General features: G+C 51.2%; 1 protein-coding gene across 1 annotated transcript; it reads left to right on the top strand.

The window, feature by feature from the left end:
- Positions 1–5400: 5400 nt before the first annotated feature.
- Shisal2a (shisa like 2A) lies at positions 5401–19124 on the top strand. The gene is made up of 3 exons (XM_021660630.2): positions 5401–5802; positions 10396–10535; positions 18860–19124. Exons 1-3 carry the CDS (start codon positions 5621–5623, stop codon positions 19105–19107), a joined length of 570 nt encoding a protein of 189 aa, XP_021516305.1. The 5' UTR covers positions 5401–5620; the 3' UTR covers positions 19108–19124.
- The last annotated feature ends 2600 nt before the right edge of the window (positions 19125–21724 follow it).

The following is a 21724-nucleotide window of genomic DNA, read 5'->3' as shown; positions in this document are numbered from 1 at the left end:
TCCGCCTGCCTCTGCCTCCCAAGTGCAGGGATTGAAGGTGTGTGCCACCAGAGCTGGCTTATTTTTAGACAGATTTTTATGGCTTCCAGCTCTCTAGGAAGCCAAGGATGACCTTCCTTGACCTCCTGATTCTCCTTCCTCTACCTGAGATGGGAATTGTTACACATACATACATGGTTTCTTCCTGTTCAGGGCTGAGTTGTATTTTTTTTTCTTTTTAACATAAGTTTTAACATTTGTTTTCTTTTATGTGTATGAGTGTTTTACTTGAAGACATCAGATTCCCTGAAAATGGAGCTATGAATGTCAGGTCTCCACACCTGGCCACACTGGAGTTTTAGTCAGTTGTAAAGAATGAAATTGTGGCATTTTTCCGCAAATGGATGGAACTGGAGAGTATGTTGTTAAATGCAATAATTAAGACTCAGAAAAGCCGGGCTCAGAGGCGCATGCCTGTAATCCCAGCACTCTGGGAGGCACAGGCAGGTGGATTGCTGTGAGTTGAAGGCCAGCCTGGTCTACAAAGTGAGTCCAGGACAGCTAGGGCTACACAAAGAAACCCTATTTTTAAAAACATTAAAAAAAAAAAAAAAGACTCAAAAGATTCAGAGAGGCAAATATTAGGAAGAGCTGGCTCAGTGGGTAAGAGCACTGGCTGCTCTTCCAGAGGACCTGCGTTCAGTTCCTTGCACCCACGTGGTAGATCACAGCTCTCTCTAGTTCCAGAGAATCCAGTGCCCTCTTCTGGCTCTGAGTGCACGGAGCAAGCGAGTGTGCAGACATGCACAGACACTCATGCGCATAAGAGAAAGTAAGCAAAGCTTTTAAAAAGAATATCAATGAAAACGAACAGCTAAAATGAAAAATACTAGTGCTAGTGAGGGCACAGAACTATCGATGAAGACAAAACTGAGCAGCCATTCTGGAAAACAGTTTCTGGATTAAATAATATAAATATATATTAAATAATATATATTAAATTATATATATACATATATATGTGTGTATATATATATTTTTACTTTATTTTATTTTTTATTTTTATTTTTTTAGATAGGGTCACACTATGTAATGCTGGCTGTCCTGGAACTGACAGAGATCTGCCTGCCTCTACCTCCCGAGTGCTGGGGTTAACCTGTGCGCCACCATGTCCAACAATGGGCTTTAAAAGAAGCATTAGTGAAAGAAAGAAGGAGAGAGAGAGAGAGAGAGAGAGAGAGAGAGAGAGAGGAAGAAAGAAAGAAAGAAAGAAAGAAAGAAAGAAAGAAAGAAAGAAAGAAAGAATGAAAGGGAAGAGAGGACAAAATGGGAAGGAACCTAAATGTCCAAGAACTGAATAAACCATGATGTGAACACAGAACAGAAAGTTGTATCACAGCAAAAATGAGTCACCTAGGTAGAGCAGGGGCCCTCAGCGTGAGTAGGCGATGTGCACAGACGTGAGGCTAGGTGGGAAACTGGCTCTGGAAGAATGGCGTGATGGCTGCGTTTAAATGTTAAACCTCAGGCTTGGCGGCTCCGCACAGCGCTCAGAGATCCGAAACGGGCGACAGTCAGTGCCCGGGACAGCGCTCCGGAGAGCTTCTGCCGTCTGCGGGGCGAGGCGGCGGGCGAGCTCCAGCCCACTGACCGCGGCTACACGGAGAAGCCCTGCCTCGAAAAGAAAAGCAGAAAAAAACGGGGTTTCCCCCCTTAAGCGAAGCGGAGGGTCCATCTTTGCGTCAGTCTCTTTGTGCGGTCCAAAGACTGTGCAATCGGCAGACCCCCGGGAAAGCGAGGAGAGGGCGGGGGAGCTAACTGGGCCTCGACCCGGGCCGACCGCGGTGTCACCGCGGCCACCGGCCCACTGTCCCAGCGTCGTTCTGGAAGCGAAGGGAAAGCGCCTCCCTGGGAGGGCTCTCAGCCCCATCCTTCCTTTGTGTCTCCAGCCACGTGACGGCAGGGCTCCCCCACAGACACACAGGGTCGGTGGCTGCCAAAAGCTGCTCGCTCTCTCTCCCTCTCTCTCTCTCCCTCTCTGTGTCTCTCTCCCTTTCTCCTTCTCTCTCCCTTTCTCTCTCTCTCTCCCTTTCTCCCTCTCTCTCCCTTTCTCCTTCTCTCTCTGTCTCTGTCTGTCTCTCTGTCTCTGTCTGTCTGTCCCTGTCTCCACATGGAGCCTGGGTGCCAGAGCTGGTAACCAGGCTTCCCTCACACCAGACGCTCGTCACACTGAGTTACCTTAGCTACTGCTCCAAAGCAGACAGGCCCAGCTACGGTCACCCGGTCGTGACTGGAACTGATGTACATCCTTCGGCGACTTACTAGTCCCGTGTAAGATCTGGCTTTCCTCTCCATAAAGTTGGTGCATAATTGGTGAAGGGAACTGGGGGTCGGAGGACAGGTCCCAAAGGGGGGGGGGGAGTGTGTGTGTGTGTGTGTGATGAGACTAGAAATGGTTTTTCTTTTGATTACTGAGATTTTCAAATGTTTTGTGTTCTAACAAATACATGTTTTGTTTCTTTGTTTGTTCTTTGTTGGGGTGAGTGTTGTTTGCTTTTTGTTTTTCCAGACAGGGTTTCTCTGTGTAACCATGGTTACCCTGGTACTCACTCTGTAGAGCAGGCTCCTCTGAAACTCAAAGATAAGCCTGCCCAGCGCTGAGATTCAAGGTGTGCAGCCCAAGCCCGCCCCCACCACCACCCCAACCCCCGGCTCCTGTTCTTTTTTTTTTTTTTTTTTTAAGATAAGGTCTTGCTGTGTAAGCCTAGCTGACTTAGAATTTGTGGCAATCCTCCGCCTCTACTTCCCAAGTGCTGGTGTTACGAGGGCATACCACTAGGCTTGCTGATTTTTCCTCTTGGATAAAGAGAACACCACTGAAAAGGCTGATGGGAGGAGCAAGGAGACGGTGAACCACAGTTGGATCTCTGGGGGCGAAGGTTCCCCTCTACCCTTCTCTCTATACTCTCACGGACTCTCCTTCCCTTCCGGAAAGACTGAGAGACCTGGGCTCACAAACTTGGGCTTGGGAGGAGAAATGGGAAGGAGTTCTGATGGCCGCTGGCCATGTGGCTTTGGGAAAGTCGCTCAACCTTCAAGAAACTCAGCCACTTTGTCTGCAAAAGGGGAAAATAGGCGCCTAACTCAAAATCCGCTTTCGGGTTGGCAAGGTGGCTCAGAGAGCCAAGGCACCTGCCACCAGGCCTAACAACGTGCCTTTCAGCCCCACGAGGTGGAGGCTAGAACGCGAGGAGCCACGTGATGAAAGGCTAGAACAGCGTGGCCCATCACATATAAACACGCCCAGATTTTCACGGGATGAGAGAGTGCCTGGCTTCCGATAGGTGAGGAAGAAATGTCTGTAGGAAAATATTGTGAAGGAACATAACAGGTGCAAGAAGGGGACAAACATTAAGCGCGGAGCTAAGCCAGAGAAAGAGGAGGATTTTAACCCTGGATCTCCAGCCCGGAACCTTTGGCTGTCTGGAAAGGGTGGAACAGTTGCGTCCTTGTTAGTACTAGCCCCCAGCTGGACCTCAGCACTTCCTCCCAGAGCAAGTGACAAAACACGAGCACGGGGATAGTACCTGAACTCTGTCACTACAGAAATGACCCCCAAATCATAGTGCTTCCTAGACTCATTTCTCGATCTTTTGACATTTTAAAGAGCAGGATTAAACTGCGCCTCAATGCAACAGACAGACATTATGATCCTAAATAGTTTCTTCCTTGCAGTTAAAAGCATCACTGGTAATAGCGGCCCGTCCGCTTCATCAAGAATGTAAAGGGACCCTTGGCTGGACTGTCATGGCAGCACTCCGGCTGGGCCACTGATGTGTGACATGGTGCTTGCTTCTCTCAGGGACGGAATCCTTCCTTTGGGTTACTAGGAGAGAGAAATTAATTCTTGACTGGAAAAGGGCCTGAGGAATTGCCTTCCTAGGTTTGCCCACTGACCATGACCCACAGAGGCCTCACTCCTTCCCAAAGGATTCCTCCTCTGACCCCTTCCTCCGGTAGACAGGAGTCAAGATGCCTTCACTAGAGTAGCAGACAGCTCCAGTCTTCGGGGATCACAGCTCAGGAGAAGGGTTTTCTGGGAATAACAGTTCCTCCTGGTTTTGCGGTGCGGGTGGCCAACCTTGGGCATGCCAGGCCGATGATATACCATTAGGCCGTACTCCAGGCCAAAGGCATGTGCTTGTTCACTTTTGAAATGCCAGGCTTGCCTTAAACTCCTGGGCGCGAGCAATCCTCCCACCCCAGCCTGCTGAATTGCTGTGACGTGTGCCATCACGTCTTTTTTGTTAGCTTCACGGTGACTCTTAAAGGCATTCCCCTCTCACAACCCTTCCCGTTTCCTTGCCTGGGGCCCCTTTGTGTCTACAATCCCTGAGTTCCCCCTTGGTCTCCCAGTCCTGCGCTGGCTCCTCCACTGATCCCTCCCTGAGATTCCTGATTCCTCCACCAAACTATTTCTCAAGGACGGGTCCAGATCTGACCCCTTCAGGTGCCCAGGTCACAGGCTGGGTACACAACGCCAATTGTGCACCTGCCTTAGAGGACAAAGGGAACGAAGCACAGGGGGAGGCAGGGAGGGATCCTTTAAGCTCACATCAGACTCCTTCAGATCCATGATTTCACACACACACACACACACACACACACACACACACACACACCCTCTATTTCCCACTGTCCATGTCTGTGAGAACAGAGAGCTCAGGCTCCGAGGAACTGGGTAAGTCCTTGAGGATCTTCTCCCCACTCTCTCAGGACGCATTGGGGAAACCGAGGCTCTGGAAGCACCTTCAGACAAGAATGAGAACATGGCTCCTGTAGTCTGGGAAGAAGCTGTGGAGCTTGACAGAGCCGAATTGAGGCGGGGGGGGGGGGAGGCTTATGCCTGACACAACTGCCCCGTTGTGCTTGGCCTGTGGCAGAGAGGTCTACCAGGGGCTGCCTAAACACTGGGTGAACCAGGGAGCAGGACGGGAAAGGGAAAGAGGCTAGACGCGAAGATTTTAAAAGATCCCTGAAGAGTAGCGCGTGGTGGCACACCCCGGAATCCCAGCGTTTGGGAGCGGGAGGCAGGGTCACCAAGCCATCAAGGACGAGGCCCAAGGGGAAGGGGAAGTCTGCAGCTGGGTCGTCACCCCACGGGCTCAGGCGCCTGGGGCTCAGGCGTCTCTGGTCCTCAGCTGCCGTCTACACAATGGAAACCCCTGGTCCTGCCCTGCGGGTTAGGTGGAGCAACAACCGCCCGGGGAAGCAAGCGCCCAGCACGGTGGTGGCACCTCGCGCGGGCGAGGGCCTCCAACCTCCACCGCGCCTCTCCGGCCGTGTCGCGTGGCGGCGTCTCGGCGGCCGGCGGGGGGCGGGAGGGGGCGGCTCCCGGGCCGGATCGGGTCCCCGCGCCCCCGCGCGCCCGCGCACCTGGCCACCCCGGGCGCCCCGTCCTCCCCGCGCGCCCCCGCGCCCGCGCCTCCCCGGCACGCCCCTGCCCGCGCACTTGCCTGCCCGCCCGGCCCTCGGGCTCTGTCTCCGGCCTCCGCGGGGTCCCCGGCCGGCCGTCGTCCCCCACCCCCTCGCTCGCCGTCCGTCCGTCCGTCCGCCCGTCCGGCGGGCTCCGGGAGGTGCGATGAGCGGCGCCTGCTCCAGCTACGTGAGCGCCGAGCAGGAGGTGGTGCGCGGCTTCAGCTGCCCGCGGCCGGGGGGCGAGGCGGCCGCCGTGTTCTGCTGCGGCTTCCGCGACCACAAGTATTGCTGCGACGACCCGCACAGCTTCTTCCCCTACGAGCACAGCTACATGTGGTGGCTCAGGTACGGGCCCGGGCCCAGACCTCACCTTGGACCCCCTTTCTCAGCTAGCCACCCCCCCCCCAGCCCGCCCACAGGCCAGCCTTTTGTAAGCCTCTGCTTTCATCTCGGTGCCCATCCCTCACACCTCGCTTACTCCTCATTGCCAATATGACCCTGCTGTCACCTTTATCACTGCCCTCTTGTCCCCTGCCGACTCTTACTCCATCCTGACCCTAGCCACTCTTTGGAACCGTGACTGACTCTGACTGGCACTACCGCAAAGCACTCACTCTCTCCCTAATCTGAACTTCATCTTACCATCACCCTCAACACAACCAACAATCACAAGCCAGCCCACACCCTGACAGCAAATACTATCTCCAGATATACAGAGGCACCCCAAACCCTACCCTTGGGCCTCATACAGACCCCCATCCATCCAGGCGCTTTTCCAGGTGCTGGCCCCAACCCCATCCCCAGCTTAATGAACTCCATAACACCCGTCCTGACTCTGTCACCTGTCCCCGCCCCCTCCTGGAGCCTGCCAGTCAGCCGCCTCAGCTGTTTAGCCACGTCTTGACTTTAACAGGCTCCAGGCCTGCCTCCAAATCACAGCCTCAGAAACCTTCATCCTCACCTGATGCGGCAACCCCACCCCACGCAGCCCTTTCCTTCCCTCTCACTCTTCTGCGGGGTGTGAATGTGAGTCCTGGGGATGTCCTCTACGCTGGCACTAACTGGAAAGCCCTGGAGGTCAGGGCTTCCTGCGAGTGCAGCGTGACACAGTGGCACAGCTGCGCAGCCCAGGCCAGCTCCGGCCATTTTAGTAAAGTGTGGTCTGGGTGTGGACGCGTCCCTTCCCCGGCTGTTCAGGGGTGGGTTGCTTGGGCCAACTCTGCCAATCTTGAATCCTGAGTGTGAAGTTGGAGAGCAGTGGATCCTCATCCCTCTGAGTCCCTCAAAGGCTTCAACCAAAAAGTAGAGCCTGATTCTCAGCCTGCTCTGGGCAAGTGGTGTCAGCAGGAGTGGAGTGGTCCATGGGGAGGTTTTGTCCCTGAGAGCGCGAACAGACTGTGCTTTCCGAGTGCCAGCGTTCACCGGGAGCTGCTGATATGTCCCTGAGTCTTTCTGTCCCTTTATCTGCCAATGGGGAAGGTGACCAGTCACTGTCTCGATTTCTGATTAAGGCGGAGGCAAGGATGAAAGAGAGAGCGATGAAAACAACTTGACATATGCCAGTTACATCTACAAAGATCGCCTTTTCTAAGGTGTCCAATCTGTAACTCTAACGCATTTTCAGATGGCCAGCATATCATATCCTGCACATTTGACTGCCGTCTGAAAAGCCAAGGAATCATACTAATTTACTTTCTGTTCTCACGTATTCAACCACTCACTCTAACCTTGGCTACAGGGTCTTTCTTTGTGCATGGCACGGAGGACGCAAAAATCATTATTTCCTGCAAGAGGATGGGCCATGCGACTTCTTCTGAGAATGAAACCCGGGGCCCTGGGCCTGTCACAGTCAAGGGCTCTAACACGGAGGGGATCCTCAACCCTCCCAGTCTATTTCATCCCTACAGTCCCTCGTGTTGTGGGGAGACCAACCATAAAATCATTTCTCGGCTACTTCAGAACTGTGCTTTTGCTACTGGCATGAATTGTAATACAAACATCCGTGTTTTCTGACGGTCTTAGGTGACCCCTGTGAAAGTCATTCGACCCCCAGAAGGGTTGTGACCCAGAGGTTGAGAACCCCCGATGTAGAGACAGAGCCTGCGCCTGAGTAAAACAGCACAGTGCCTGAGAGCTGAAGGAAGACGGCGGCCTGTACTCAGAGCCTGGAGCAAAGCTTGGCTTTACCACACCAGCCTGTGAATTGGACACGTTGTTAAATCTCGTGGATGGTTCACTCTTGTCACTGCAGCACTTGAGGGTCTTGAGGCAGAAAGACAGACTATGACGTTGAGAGAGCCGGGGATACGCAGTGAGTTCCGGGCCAGCCTTGAGTCCACAGTGAGATCCTCTCCCAAAATAATTGAATAAAATATAAAGAGCCGTATTAATGCTTGCCTCGTAGCTGACAGTGCAAGGAGGGAGTGAAGCCAGATTCATAGAGTATGACAGGATGGGCTACCCGCTTCCACACATACCCAGCCCTAAGACATCGCTCCGTTTTGTGGACGGCGAGACTTGAGAGGGGTTGTTATGGGAGTACCCCGGGGCAAAGGATGGAAACTTAGGCTTATGTGGCCCCAAACCCGGACTTAGCCTGGCCAACAACTGTCTGAACCTTTCTGGCTTCTTGTAGCTGATGTACTCAGCTTGGTCTCCAAAACCTTTGCTGCCTCTAGTCTTCTGACTACTTTGCTGGCCCCTTACAATCGATGCAAGGATGGGCAAGCTGGGGGGGGGGGCCCACCCCTGCTGGCAGGCCTTTCCCCTTCCATCTCTTCCTTATCTGCTCACCCTTAGGACCCCTCCGGTTGCCTTGGAAACCCTCTCACTGTGGCATGCTTTAGTGTCTTAGTTGGGTTTCAGGGAGAGTCGGCTAGGGAGCTCTCTAAGGTCAGCGCCTGTGTCAGGGTGACCCCAAATGCAGTGGAAAGGTTCCAGCGTGTGGTGGAACTTCCTGGGTTCCTGGCTGCTGAGCCCCCTTCCTGGGTCCTAACACAGCATGCTTCAGAAGCATCAAGACAGTCGCAAAGCACAGAGCTGAGAGGCCTCAGGACAGCGGGATGGTTAGTGTGCTCTGAACTCCCGAACAATTCCTTGCACGCTTCCCTTCGAGCCCCCTCACTTCAGTATGGAGACCTCGTTTTCCCCAAATTCCATTTGGCCCTTTTCATGAAATATCATTCTTGCAAGTGTAGACGTCTCCAGGAAGGCACTATACCCTTAGAGACAGAGTGTTTGAGGGAAAGGGGCATCTTCAAAAGCCAACCATCTCAGAAAAAGAAGGCACCGGTGGAGAAACGGCCGGTGTAAGCCCACCCTCTGGCCCGGTTGCTGAAACCTCCTTCTCCCTCCATTCTCTCTGCCAGAATGTGAGCCAGAGGGCAGAAGCCTCCCGGAAGCACAGAGCTGATGGTCAGGTATGGCACACACCAGCTCACCGCACCCTTCTGGGCCACCTGGTGAGATAGGAGCCGGCACAAATGAGGACCAGAAAAGCAAAGTGATATTTCCCTGTATGGATCACAGAATCAGGTTTCAGACTGTGAAAAGTGCCTGATCTCAAAGCTGACTGGCGCCGCTTCACTGCTTTCCCGGGGGTCACGGCGCATCTTCGTCTTTCAGAGTCCATTCGGCAAAACCTCCTAAGAGCAGAGACCTCTGGTTCGCTTTCCGGCAGAGCAGCGGTCTGTCCTGTGCTAAACTCTTCTCAGGAGGAACTCACCCCTCGGGAGCCAGGCCCTCCCCTGCCAGGCAACGCTGATCATTTTAAGTCCTTCCGGTTCTGAAATCAGGCCTTTCCTCTCATCTCCTCTGTAGTGCCCTACCATGTGGATCCTGTGTGTTGAACTTGAGTCACGCTTGCAAGTATAGCAAGCACTTCACCAAGTGGACCATCTCCCCGGCCCCGGATACCCGTTCAAAGTATGGACAAGAACTAAAAAAAACATTACGTACCCGATGTGGAAAAGGACAGAAGAAATGGGGTGGGGAGAGGCGGAGCTGGAGAGTGTTAGCGAGTAAGGAGAAGAGCTGGTGGCGAACAGCATTTGTTTTTTGGTTGGTTTTTGAGACAGGGTCTCTCCGTTTAGCCCTGGCTGCTAGACAACTCACTCTGTAGACCACGATGGCCTTAAAATCACAGAGTCTCTGACTCCAGAGTGCTAGGACTAAAGGCTTATGCTAAGTAGTTTTTATGGAGAGTGATCCCAGAAGACACTGGTAGGGTGGAGAAACGAGACAGAGGGAACACCAAGATCAGGTTATGTTACCAAGCAAGCCACACTCAGGCCACCAGCGCTAGGCCTCTGCTGGTCAGCGTACACTGGGCAGCACAGAGTTATTCCGCCAGAGCTGGGTACGCATACCACTGTGGTTGACAGCTGTCACGGAGAGGTAGTTATCCTGCTTCTGACCCAAACAATGAGCAGACAGAGTTTTGTTCCGGGTCTCAGAAAGTCCTCAGTCGGAGAGGTACAGACGCTGGCAAATGAAACCCTGCACTGAATACTGCACAATGGTGGGACCCCAGGGGACGTGGCCCGGACATCCACAGCCTGCCTCACACCTAGAGGCAGCTTGATAATAGTTCGGTATATTTTCCTCCAACCTTATGTTTACATAGATTTAGTTAGTTAAGTCTGGGCTGAGCTTTGTGTCTAGTTTTATCCTGCTATTTTCACTTTACATTATCTTGTAAGAATGTATTTACAAATATATGTATATATGTATGTATGTATGTGCTATCGTGTGTGCATGTAATTGGTGGGAGGGGTTACACACACACACACACACACACACACACACACACACTCGTAGAAACCAGAAGATGACTGTCACTGATATTCCTCAGACCCCAGCTGGTAGCTACCACTCATGCATCTGTATCATCCTGCCCCCAGGCCCCAGCACTCAGCCCCCGTGGTCTTCTCTCCCCAGCATCGGAGCTCTCGTGGGCCTCTCCACGGCCGCAGTGGTCCTTCTGGCCTTCATTGTCACCGTCTGCGTGCTCTGCTACCTGTTCATCAGCTCCAAGCCCCACACGAAGCTGGACCCAGGCTTAAGCTTACGGACGACAGGTAAGAATGCGCCTGCGTGATGCCCTTGTAATGGGCAGGCTCAGAACTTTCTTGGCAGAGGAGAGATAATTAGAAATGAGGTCTGGAGTGCCAGGCATGGAAAAGCGCACTTTTAATCCCATCCCTCAGGAAGCAGAAGTAAGCAGATCTAGGTCAGAATGAGCCAACCTGGTCTACATAGTAAGACCCTGTCTCAAAGGAGGAAGAAAGACAGAAAGACAGACAGACAAGAAAATGGGAGAAATGAGATGCAGAACATTCACCCTCTGGGTGTTCCAGAACATTCATGCTTCTCAGGAGGTCTGTGAGCTGAGCATTTCGGTCCCGACTCTTCATGTGCCTGTCCCTCATCAGACTCTAATGTCATCAGCACCCCACTCTCACATCAGCACCCCGCTCTCACATAAGCACCCTAACACAGGCTTTACCCGGGGATGGATTTTCTAAGACAGTGTTTTCTTTCTAGCCTTAGGGAATGCAAACTGATGCTCATAGTCTCCCAAACAAAACAGAGCTAGTAAGACAGACTTGCTGTTTGTCAAAAAAAAAAAAAAAAAAATTAACGTTTGATCAGAAGCTGAATACAGGATTCTATTTTTCATAATCTGTTGTACTCATCCCTCCATTAGCGTGGGCAATTTAGAACCCCAAAGGGGACAAAATGTAAGCGTTGCCTTCTCCTGAGGCCATACTGCGTGCTTCATGACTTCTGATAAGGAACTGGGGAAGATCCAAGCCCAGGATGGGCAGAGGGTTCTCAGTACAGTTGAGAAGCCAAGGTGCGTGTTGTTTCCACTTCACAGGTGAGGAGTCAAGGTGGAGGCGGGGCTGGGAACTTGCTCAAGGAGTCACAGTGACAAATGAAATGAGGTCCAGCCCGTCCATGCCTTCCCTCCCAGAGCCACATTCTTCTGCCACTAACCATGGGCTGTGACCATGTCTATGCACAGGGACCAGGGCCAGGAAGGAAGGGGAGGTTCTTAAGCAGCAGGGGCAAGGGTGGCAGGCATCAGGCAGGAAGAAGGGCAGGTGGGTAATAAACTCAGTCTCAGGGGAGACAGAGAGCTCTGAATGTTGTCTGTAAGCGATTGATTCTCTAACTTAAAAAGGCAACAAGCAATAGTTCTAGACCCTTTTAGTACCCTGAAGACTGTTGAGAGTGGAAAGGTTTACCTGCTGCCTGTGGAGTCAGGAATAGGAAAAAACCCGAGCAGAAAAACAAGTTGACAAATTTGCCAAATCAAATACAAATGATATAAGACATCGTGTGTGTGTGTGTGTGTGTGTGTGTGTGTGTGTGTGTGTGTGTGTGTGTAAGCATCTATTCTCATAGTCAAGCCTATTCTCAGGCTGTATATTTTTAACTTGCCTACTTGCTAAGAGGTATTTGTAACCTCGACATCAATACCAGAAGTACTTGTGAGGTTATTACAGATGTGGGTATGTGCTGAGTGACAAGAATTTGAGGTGCACATGTCCCCAGATCATCTCAACCCAGGCTAGATTCTCTCTATGTCTGTCTAGAGGCACTTTGCTCCATGTTTGTGGTGTTCACGGATGATCTCCCTGTTGGAACTCCCTGGGAGACGGTTCTGAAGGGCTGTGTGGTGCCCTGAGGACAAGAAGACTGTGCTGTGCATCTTGAAGAACAGAGAGTGCTGAAGGACTAGACACGAGTTCCGGGCCGTTAGATGGGAGTTCAGTGTTAAATCAAAAATGTACATTAAATCATGGAGAGATGGCCCAGCAGTTAAGAGCACCGGCCGCTCTTCCAGAGGACCTGGGTTAGATTTCCCAGCACCCACACGGCAGCTCCCAACCATCTGTAATTTCGTTCCAGGGGATTGGATAACCTTTTCTGATCTCCCAGAACACCTGGCATGCACATGGTACATAGACTTACATTCAGGCAAAACACCCATCCACACGAAAATAAATATTTTAAAAAATATATATTAAATCAGGTCCCTTTAATCAACAACACATAAAAACCAAAGTTAAATTGATTGTCTGACAAAAAATATAACGGCCAAAGGCACCAGAAACTGCATCTTACATTCTCCCTAGAAGACAGAGCCTCATATTGCCTGGGCTAGCCTGGAACTCACTGCATAGCCAAGGGTGATCTTGAGCTCTGGATCCTCCTTCCGCCAACCCCAAGAGGCCCCCAAGCCTGGCTTAGCAGCAGTGGTTTAGTGTTTGCTGACTCAGCGTTTGTGGCAACAATATAGAACACAACCACTGCGCATAGGCAGGACTCCTTGCACGTAAAATAACACGGGGCTTGATATCCAGACACATCTTTACAGCAATGAGAAAGTGTAACACGAAAGCCCAGCACAAGCCTGGCGTGGTGGCACGTGCCTGTAGAACCAGGCCTTGGGAGGCAGAAAGAGGAGAATCAGTTCACTGCCGCCCTCGGTTACACGTCAAGCTGGAGGCCAGCCTGGTATCAGGAGACCGTCTCAGACAAATGGGCACAACAGCAACAAACTTCAGCGTGCTTGTGGAAAGATGATCAGCCTCATAATCAGGAGAACGCGATTTAAGAACAGCAGACCTTTGGGATCGGCGAGGTGGCTCAGCAGGTAGCGAGCAAGCCTGACAGCTTGTTTAAACCCTGGGACCCACATAAAGGTGGGAAGGGCCGACTCCACGAGGTTGACTGCACACACACACACCATGGCTCACCCACATATGTAAGAACAATAATTTTAAAGAAAAGCATGATATACCTTAAACACACACACACACACACACACACACACACACACACACTGGGGATGGAGAGCAGTTCCAGAGGACCCAGGTTCAATCCCCAGCATCCATATCACACCGCACAGCCTCCTTTAACCCTAGTTCCAGGGCATCGGGCACCCTCGGAGGGTGTGACACACGCGGTACACTGCCCAAATACAGAACGGGTCAAGTTAACAGTGAGAAAGTTGACGGGAAATGGATAATATCACACACTGGTGGCAGGAATATAAATTGGCTCAGCGGCTCTGTAGAGCCATTGGGCAATACCTCCTTACGCTGAAATATACACTCCTTACTCCTTACACTCTATGTCCGAACCTCAGCAGTTCTGCTGGCCCATCCTTGAGAAGTAATTCCTTTAGGAGAAGACATCAGTCGCCATCAGGACAGCCTGTCACGGAGGAAACCAACTTAAAGTCCATCAGCTCAAGGTAAGAGAGCAGGGGCAGTTAGGACCACTTCCATTGGGACAGACGAGGAAGCGGAGGTTCAAAGTCACCTCCGAGCGTGAGCCACTGATGAGCTCACTGTTGCTGAGGAAGCGGAGCCCCTCTTACGTGCCAGATCAACCTTTGAAGCTGCACACGTCCCATCCCATCGACCCTTCCCTGCTGCCCCCGTGAGGCTAGCGTCCGTCGAGTTCAGCTGGGCCAGCCAGGTCTCAGAGATCCTGGGGGTGCGCCCAGGGGGGTCACGGCTGGTAAATTATGCTCGAAGGATTCTGACGTGTCCCTGGAGACAGACCACCTTCCTGAGCAGCCACCACGACATCCAAACCCTGTAGTCGCCAAGGTCAGAGACAGCACACGCTCTTGCTTTTTTTAAAGACGGAAAGGGCACCCTCTGACCTTTGACTACGCGATCTCTTTCACCTCTCTGCATGTTGCACAAATGTAGCTCGAGTTTATCGGAGTTGGCCGTGCTGTCCCTCCCTTCCCTCTGCACCCACAGTGTCAGGCCGGAAGCATCTGAGATGGCCTACAGGCCCACGGCTGTGTACTTGCCAGGTCCCCACGCCCCCTTTATAGACTCCTGCTTCCGTTTGCTCTGCTGTCTGGCTCTTCAGCAAGTCAGGAAAGATCACAGCTCACATTTTACAGGAAAAAAAGACCAAGACTCAGCAGGGGACGTGACCAAGTCCCCACAGAGAGTGCTTGTTTGTGTTTGGGATGCCAACCTGATCTCCCAGGCTCTGGGGTGTAATCACTGCACTGCTCATGTGTGTGTGTGTGTGTGTGTGTGTGTGTCTTTATCTCTCTGAATGACGGGGCAAGAGTAGTGTGACAGGTGCCTTGGCAATCGGCCATAAAAAAAAGCCACTTCCCATGTTTCCTTCCCATGTCCAGGATTCTGTCCCTCCCCCATCCCATCCCATCCCCTAAGCACGCAATAGAGATAGAATCTTCTCCTCTTTCCCTCCCTTCCTTCTTCCCATTCCCCCCTGGGCTGGGGATCTAATGCAAGGCCTCACCCCGAAAAGCACACACCATCCCTCAGAGACACACTTCCCGTCCCTCAGAGACACACTTCCATGCAGCCCCGGTAACTTCCTTAGGGGAGTTCTCCATGAGAAACTGACTGGATCACAAGGCTGACTAAGGCTGACTGAGGGTGACTGAGGTTCTGCCCTGCGCCGGGGGCTTCAAACACATCACCCTTACCTAGCTCCACTTCCTCTGGCAGCTGGCTGTGTTAGGGGCTCTGCTTTGAGACCAGACAAGTAAAGCGAGGACAGAGATGTTTCAACCCATGCTTGTTTAATGAGACCAGAAAAACCCAAGTCAAACAAGCATCTTGCTTTCATTTTCCTCTGGAGGGAGGCCACCTTTGCCTTTCTCTACCACAGCTGCCCCACATTTCCACGACTAGCCTCCACCCCCGCCTTTGGGAGGGCTCAGTCACCCCAGCCCCCCCTGTTTCTTCATTAAGTACACTTGGAGTGGCACCTGTGAATCACAGTCTCGTCACAGGGGTCAGTGATGAGTTGGGCTTGACTCATCTCCCAGGAGGAAGGAACCTGCTCTAGGCTGGTTGCACAGGCTCAGGTTCAGATTGAGGGCTCCAGGGAATGGGGCCTGAGGACAAAGGTCTTTAGAGAAAGTTGGACAGGTGCCCTGGATCTAATATTGGTTTTTCTCTTCTCGTGGCATGGTTCCTCTGGTTTTATTTCTTTTTATTGCTTATTTATTTGTTTTTTTTTTTTAATTTATCTTTTAGCTGGGTGGTGGTGGCACATGCCTTTAGTCCCAGCACCGGGAGGTAGAGACAGGCAGATCTCTGTGAATTCGAGGCCAGCCTTGTCTACAGAGCAAGTTCCAAGACAGCCAGGGCTACACAGAGAAACTCTGTCTCGAAAGACCAAAAACAAAAACCAAAACCAAAAAAAAAAATTTTTGTTATGTTTATAGGGGTGTGTCTGTGGGTGGGTTTGTGTGTGTGCATGCAGCATCTGTGGTGGCCAGAAGGGGGCATGGGATGGCCCTGGAGCCTTTGTCAGGTGCCCAGTGTGGGTGCTGACAACCTAACGCTGTCCGCTACAGCGGGAACAAGTACTCTTAACCATTTCTCTAGCCCCTTGTTTCTGTGTTTCTGACCGTGTAGAGGTCTTTTGTTATCATTTCTAACACCTGTTAAAGCATGAACTCACAGGGAGCAGCCTCAGCAGCTCTGCCCTCACTTCCGTCCACTCCCAGAGACGCGGAATGGGCTGGGTCTTTCTGTGGACCCAGGCACCTTACCCTTGGGCTTCCTTCTCCTGCTCATTCCCCTTCACCACTCCTCGTGACGCTCCAATGCTGAGCATGCTCAGCACAGCATGCTGGGAAACACTGTAACTCCCCCAGGCAGGCCCTGGTCACACCTGTGGGGCACTCCTGTTGAACGGTACCTATCCCCTTGATGCCACAACGTGGCCTCGCTTGCAGATTCACATACAGAGGGCCAAAGGACAGCCCCGGGCTTTCTGAAAAGTGCAGAGAACGCGCTTCCACTGCTTCTCCGCTGCTTCTCCTTTTCCCCTTTGTCGCTTCAGCAGATCACTGGAGGACGGCGGCTCCAGCTGGAGTCTCACGGTTTGCTACTAAGCAAATCTGCCCTCCCAACCCTAGTCTGGTCCGTAAAGCAGCTTTTGAAAAAAATCAGAAATGATGTTTACAGGGAGCCTACTGAGTCTGAAATATGTGTCGTTATCAATGAGGCGCACACACCCACCCTTTTATCCTGCTGGGGATTGAACCCACAGCCCTACATGTGCTAAACTTGGGCTGTGCCTCTGAAACTCACCCTCAGCCCTAGGTGGCTCTCAGTTTAATTAATTATTAAAATTTTACGTGTGTGAGAAATACATACGTGTAGTAGCACATACGCACAAGTGCCGGCCACATGCTTCTGTGGAGGATGGAGGATGGAGGACATCAGCATTCTACTCGATCGCTGTCTGTCTGTTCCCTCGTCTTTCGCTCAGCCTGGAGCTTGCTGCCTTTTTTTAGCTAGGCTGGCTGACCAGCAAGTACCAGCAATCCTCCGGTCTCCACCTCCAACAACCACATCCTATGCAGATATAGATGCATGTCTGACCATGCCCAGCTTTCTTTCTTCCTCTCTCTCTCTCTCTCTCTCTCTCCCTCTCTCTCTCTCTTTCTTTTTCTTTTTCTCATGCATTCTGGGGACCCAAGCTCAGTTCTGCTTCTCGCACAGCAAGCTCTCTTAGCCACAGAATCCTCTCCCAGCCCCATTACTTTCCTTTTTAAAAAGTGTTTTTGAGGAGCTGGAACAATGAATCCGCAGTTAAGAGCACGGGTTCCAGACCAACCAAGAAATAAACAAATAAAGCTTGAGTGTGAGTGCTATACTTGTAAACCGAAAGAAGGCTCCGAAATGTAAAGAAACGGTCCCATTTAGGAACTGGAGAGAACTCTGGTGTGAGAAAGCAGAGCGCTTGCGGGGAGAGAGGCAGTACGGAAGCCGAGGAGAGGGCAGGCCCGTCGAGCAAAGCCTGCACTACCACCCCCAGGGCCACAGATTGAGGTACACACTAGGAGCTTTCGAGGAAGAGCAGCTCATGGATGGACTCGCTTGACCTCTGCCTGCTCTGGGCACAGAGCAGAGGGAGACCAGCTGGAGGCAGTTGCTGTGGTCTGGGCTGGGCAGAAATGAAAGCTTGACCAAGGCGGTGGCCTTGGGGATGAAGAGAAGTGACTGGGTGTGGCAGAAGCTGACCTGGTGGGCGGCCACAGGAACTGGGAAGGGCTCAGAAGACAAGCTGTAAGAGCCATGGCATTCTGGCTGTATTTTCTTATCCAAAAAGTAAGGATGCTCATTTGTGTCAAATACACCTATGCCAAGGAACATAAGGATTTGTATTTCTTATTTTTGTCTGGTTCTTGAGACAGGGTTTCTCTGTGTAGCCCTGTCTGTCCTGGAACTCGCTTTGTAGACCTGGCTGGCCTAAGAACTCAGAGATCTGCCTGCCTCTGCCTCCTGCTAGGATTAAAGGTGTTGACCACCACTGTCCTGATCAACACAGGATTTAAAAGAGACCATGGGATGTAGTGACAGGAAAGAGAAAAGTCATAAAGGGGTGGGGGGCGGTCATCAAAGGCCAAGTGAATTTTCTTCCTAGCTCCCTTAGAAGAGGAAGGAAGAAGGGGAGTCAAGGAAGAGAAGATAAGAAGCTTTGGCTGGTTTGGTTTTTTGAGTTAAGATTGAACTCTGGCCAGGAATGGTTGCACACACCTGTGATCCCAGCACTCAGGGAGGTAGAAGCAGGTGGATCACTGTGAGTTCGAGGCCAGCCTGGTCTACAAAGCAAGTCCCAGGACAGTCAAGCCTCCACAGAGAAACCCTGTCTCGGGAGAATTAAAAATAAATAAATAAATAAATAAATAAATAAATAAATAAATAAATAAATAAGAGAGAAAGAAAAGATTGCACTGTGTAGCTCAGGCTAGGCTTTTGGGGGATACTCTAGTTTCTGCTCCCAAGTAGTAGAATACCAGGAGTGTGTGTGATCACACACAGCTACAATCTGTTCTCTTCTAGTTTTATTTTGTTTTCCGTGTGTAAGTGTTTTGCCTACATGTTTGTCCGTTCACTCATGCATGTCTGGTGCCACAGAGGTTAGGAAGCATTGGATGCCCTGGAACTGGAGCTACAAACAGTTGTGAGCCACCAGATGGGAGCTGGGAGTCAAAAGCAGCTCCTCTGACTCCGTTCCTAAAGCAGAGAACAACCGATGTTTTACCAATAGCCAGGGCTCCTCCCCATGCTGGCTGTGTAACAAGCCTGTGTCCTCATCTAGAAAATGGACTTGTAATTTTTTTAATGGCTTTTTAACCTTCCTAGGGCTATCGTGAAAGTCAGCTCTTTCTCTTCCAGCAATGGCCTCGTCTGCTCAAGAGAAGCACGGGCAGTTCCTACATGTGGGGAGGCACATTGTTAACTGTTATTTGTTGTAGATAGTCCATGAGGTCCTCAGGTGATCGACAGGGAATTTGGCCAGGGTGCGACGCTGGTGGTGGGGAAGGGGCTGCAGGAGGAAGCCACCTCGGACTCCTGTTTTTCAGGCTCCAAGGAGATGTCACCTGACCACCAACGTTTGAACACAGCAATCACGATGGAGGTGCCAGGGGTAAGCCCTCCCAGGCAAAGTCACTCCTTGAACCCACAACCGGAAAGCCACGAGAGGCAGACCGTGGGCCCCCGACGTTTCTTCCAGCACCACTTCATGGCCACAGTGACCGTGAGCAACATTCCAGGCAGCCCCGAGGAGACCTCTGTCCCCACCCCTGACTCACAAGGATCAGTTCCATAAAATCCAATAAATGTCTCTACAGCATCCTTCTGTGAGTCTTTTTATTTATTTGTCTGTTTGTTTGTTTTTGTGAAAAAGTGGTGGGTGGCCAAAGAGACTTTGGAGCCAGTGGGATAAATGAGGACTTTCCCCCAAAAAAAGCACCAAGGTCTTGTTATGGACCCAGATGTCTTTCTAGGCCTGACCAACTTAGGACCATCAGAAATTGGATGAGTCACCTAATGAGGAGAGAGGATTAGTAGCAGCATCACACAATCCAGAAACCTGAGTTTGTGGGGCTCAGGGAGCCTGTCTCCTGAGAAGTCCCGACTTGTTTCGATGTGGTTTTCCTGCCCCAGAGTATTTAAGCTGGGCTTGGTGGTACACACTTTTAGTCTCAGAACTCAGGAGGCAGAGGCAGGCAGGCCTATGTGAGTTCGAGGCCAGTCTCGGCTACAAATCAAGTTCCAGGACACCAGGGCTACACAGAGAAACCATGTCTTGAAAAAAAATAAGCAAAACAACAGCAGCAAAAACAAAAAAACGAAACAGAACAACAATAACAACAAAAGAATGAAGGACAGCTGGTGAAATGGCTCAGCAAGTAAAGGGGCTTGGAGCCAAGCAGGATGAGTGATAAAAGGAGAGAATAGACTCCTCTAAATTGCCCTCTGACCTCCACACTTGCACACGCGCATACTATATACATTACATGTAACATATATTCTGTGTTGTATATTGTATATATATATATATATATATATATTAGGTAAATGAATGAGAAAAAGAATGACTGTCATACCAAATACAGTCCCCACTGTTGTGGCTGTAAGCATGTTTTTGTTTTGGTCCCGGGTGTGGATGTGAGACTGATTCAGATGGTCCATAGCAGCAGACCATTTGCTTCATGCGGGCTCTGAGAGAAGCTCTTTGCCAGCTACAGATAGTTTAAATCTGAGGACTCCGGAGAGAGAATAAATGCCAGAGCCCAGAGAGTGTAGAGGAGAGTAAGAACAGGCTGCTGCTGCTTGCCCCTGCCGCTCCTGGTTGCTGTGAGACAAGAAGATGGTGATCTACTGGGACAAGGATTGGACTGGCTCCAGGGAACCTGATGACCCTAGCCAGGAGGAAGCAGCTAAGAGAACTGCTAACCCTTTCTCTCTCCTACCTGGTATTGGAGTGTTGGGAGGGATTGGGGTGGAGTTGGGAGAAAAACTATAAGAGACATAAATGAAAGAGTGTTTTTTAAAGGTATGCCAACATCCCACAGGTGGACTGAGCCACTCAGCCCAAGAGGCCCTGATGGCCACATTTCCCTGTGCCCCTGCTTTCTTGCTAGTTATTGTGTTTAATAAAGTGACCCATTTAAGCTGAGCCAGGTGGTGCAGACCCATCGTCCAAGACACTTGGGATGCTCAGGCTGCGTGGGTGGGTAGGGGAGGTCACAAGTTCGAAGCCAGATGAGACAACTTCATGAGACCCTGTCTCAAACAAGCGAAAAAAGAAAAAAAAAAAGTTCAGTGGGAGCACGGAAAGTTGCTAAAGCACGCGCTGTGCAAGAGTGAGGAGCTAAATCAACTCCAGAACCCACTCAAAAAGTCAGGTGGCGCTGCCTGTAATCCAGTGCCAGGGAAGCACACACAGGTGTCCAGGGGCTTGCTGGCCAGCCTCTCCTGCTGAGGTCCAGGTCCAGGCCAAGAGTGAGACTCTCTCAAATAAGGGGCTGCAGTGATGTGCAAGGTTAACGGTTCTGGCTGTTCTTCCAGAAAACCCAAGTTTGATTTGCTTCCTAACACCTGCCTGGGGTGGCATACAGCTCCTGTAACTCCAGCTTCAGGGGAGTCCACACCCTCTTCCGGTTTCCAAGGGCTCTGCAGGAACACAGCATTAAAAGAAAAACACTTTGCGTTATTAATGTCTTAAAAAAAAAAAAAAAAAGCAAGAATGACACCTGAGGGCTGCGTCAGAACTTGCAATGTGCAGCAGGCTGGCCTTGAACTCACAGAGATTCACCTGTCTCTGTGCTGGGATTAAATGTATGGGGAGCCTACCAGGTCCAGGACTTTAATACTCCAGACGAGGAGGCTGGAGAAAAGGCTCAGGAGGTCCTGTGCTGCTCTTGCAAAGGGACTGTGCTTGTTTCCCAGCACGAACACCAAGAAGCTCACAATTGTCTGCAGCTCCAGCTCCTTAGATGCAACACCCTCTTCTGGCCTCCTTTGGCACTGCACTTACATGCGCAAATCTGCACACAGACACAGACACACACGTATGTATAACTACCATTTAAAAGAGAGGCAGGCAGATCTATGGGAATTCAAGGTCATCTTGATTTACATAGCAAGGGCTACAAAGTGAGACCCTGTCTTAAACAAATAGGGGCTGGAGAGAAGATGCAGGGGTTAAGAGCACTTGCTGTTCTTCAAAGGACCTGGGTTTAAGTCTTAGCACCTAAATGACGGGTCAGAACCACTGTAACTCCAGGTCCACAGGACCTGATGCCCTCTTCTGATCTCTGCAGACACCAAGCACACATGTGGTCCACACACATAACATGCAGGCAAAATATTCACACACAAAATGAAATGAATAAATCTAATGGCTTCCACCAGCAGTTGGGAGGCAGAGGCAGGCAGAT

This window comes from Meriones unguiculatus, chromosome 12 (genome assembly GCF_030254825.1).
Source record: "Meriones unguiculatus strain TT.TT164.6M chromosome 12, Bangor_MerUng_6.1, whole genome shotgun sequence".
In the NCBI taxonomy this organism is placed as follows: Eukaryota; Metazoa; Chordata; class Mammalia; order Rodentia; family Muridae; genus Meriones; species Meriones unguiculatus.
Note: the sequence above shows the minus strand (reverse complement) of the source record. Positions and strands in the feature narration are given on the sequence as shown.

Excerpts from the sequence above, each read along its gene's own strand:
- Shisal2a (XM_021660630.2), top strand. The coding sequence starts at position 5,621 with ATGAGCGGCGCCTGCTCCAGCTACGTGAGCGCCGAGCAGGAGGTGGTG. Across the intron at positions 5,803-10,395 it reads AGCTACATGTGGTGGCTCAG|CATCGGAGCTCTCGTGGGCC; the intron begins GTACGGGCCCGG and ends TTCTCTCCCCAG. Across the intron at positions 10,536-18,859 it reads CTTAAGCTTACGGACGACAG|GCTCCAAGGAGATGTCACCT; the intron begins GTAAGAATGCGC and ends CCTGTTTTTCAG.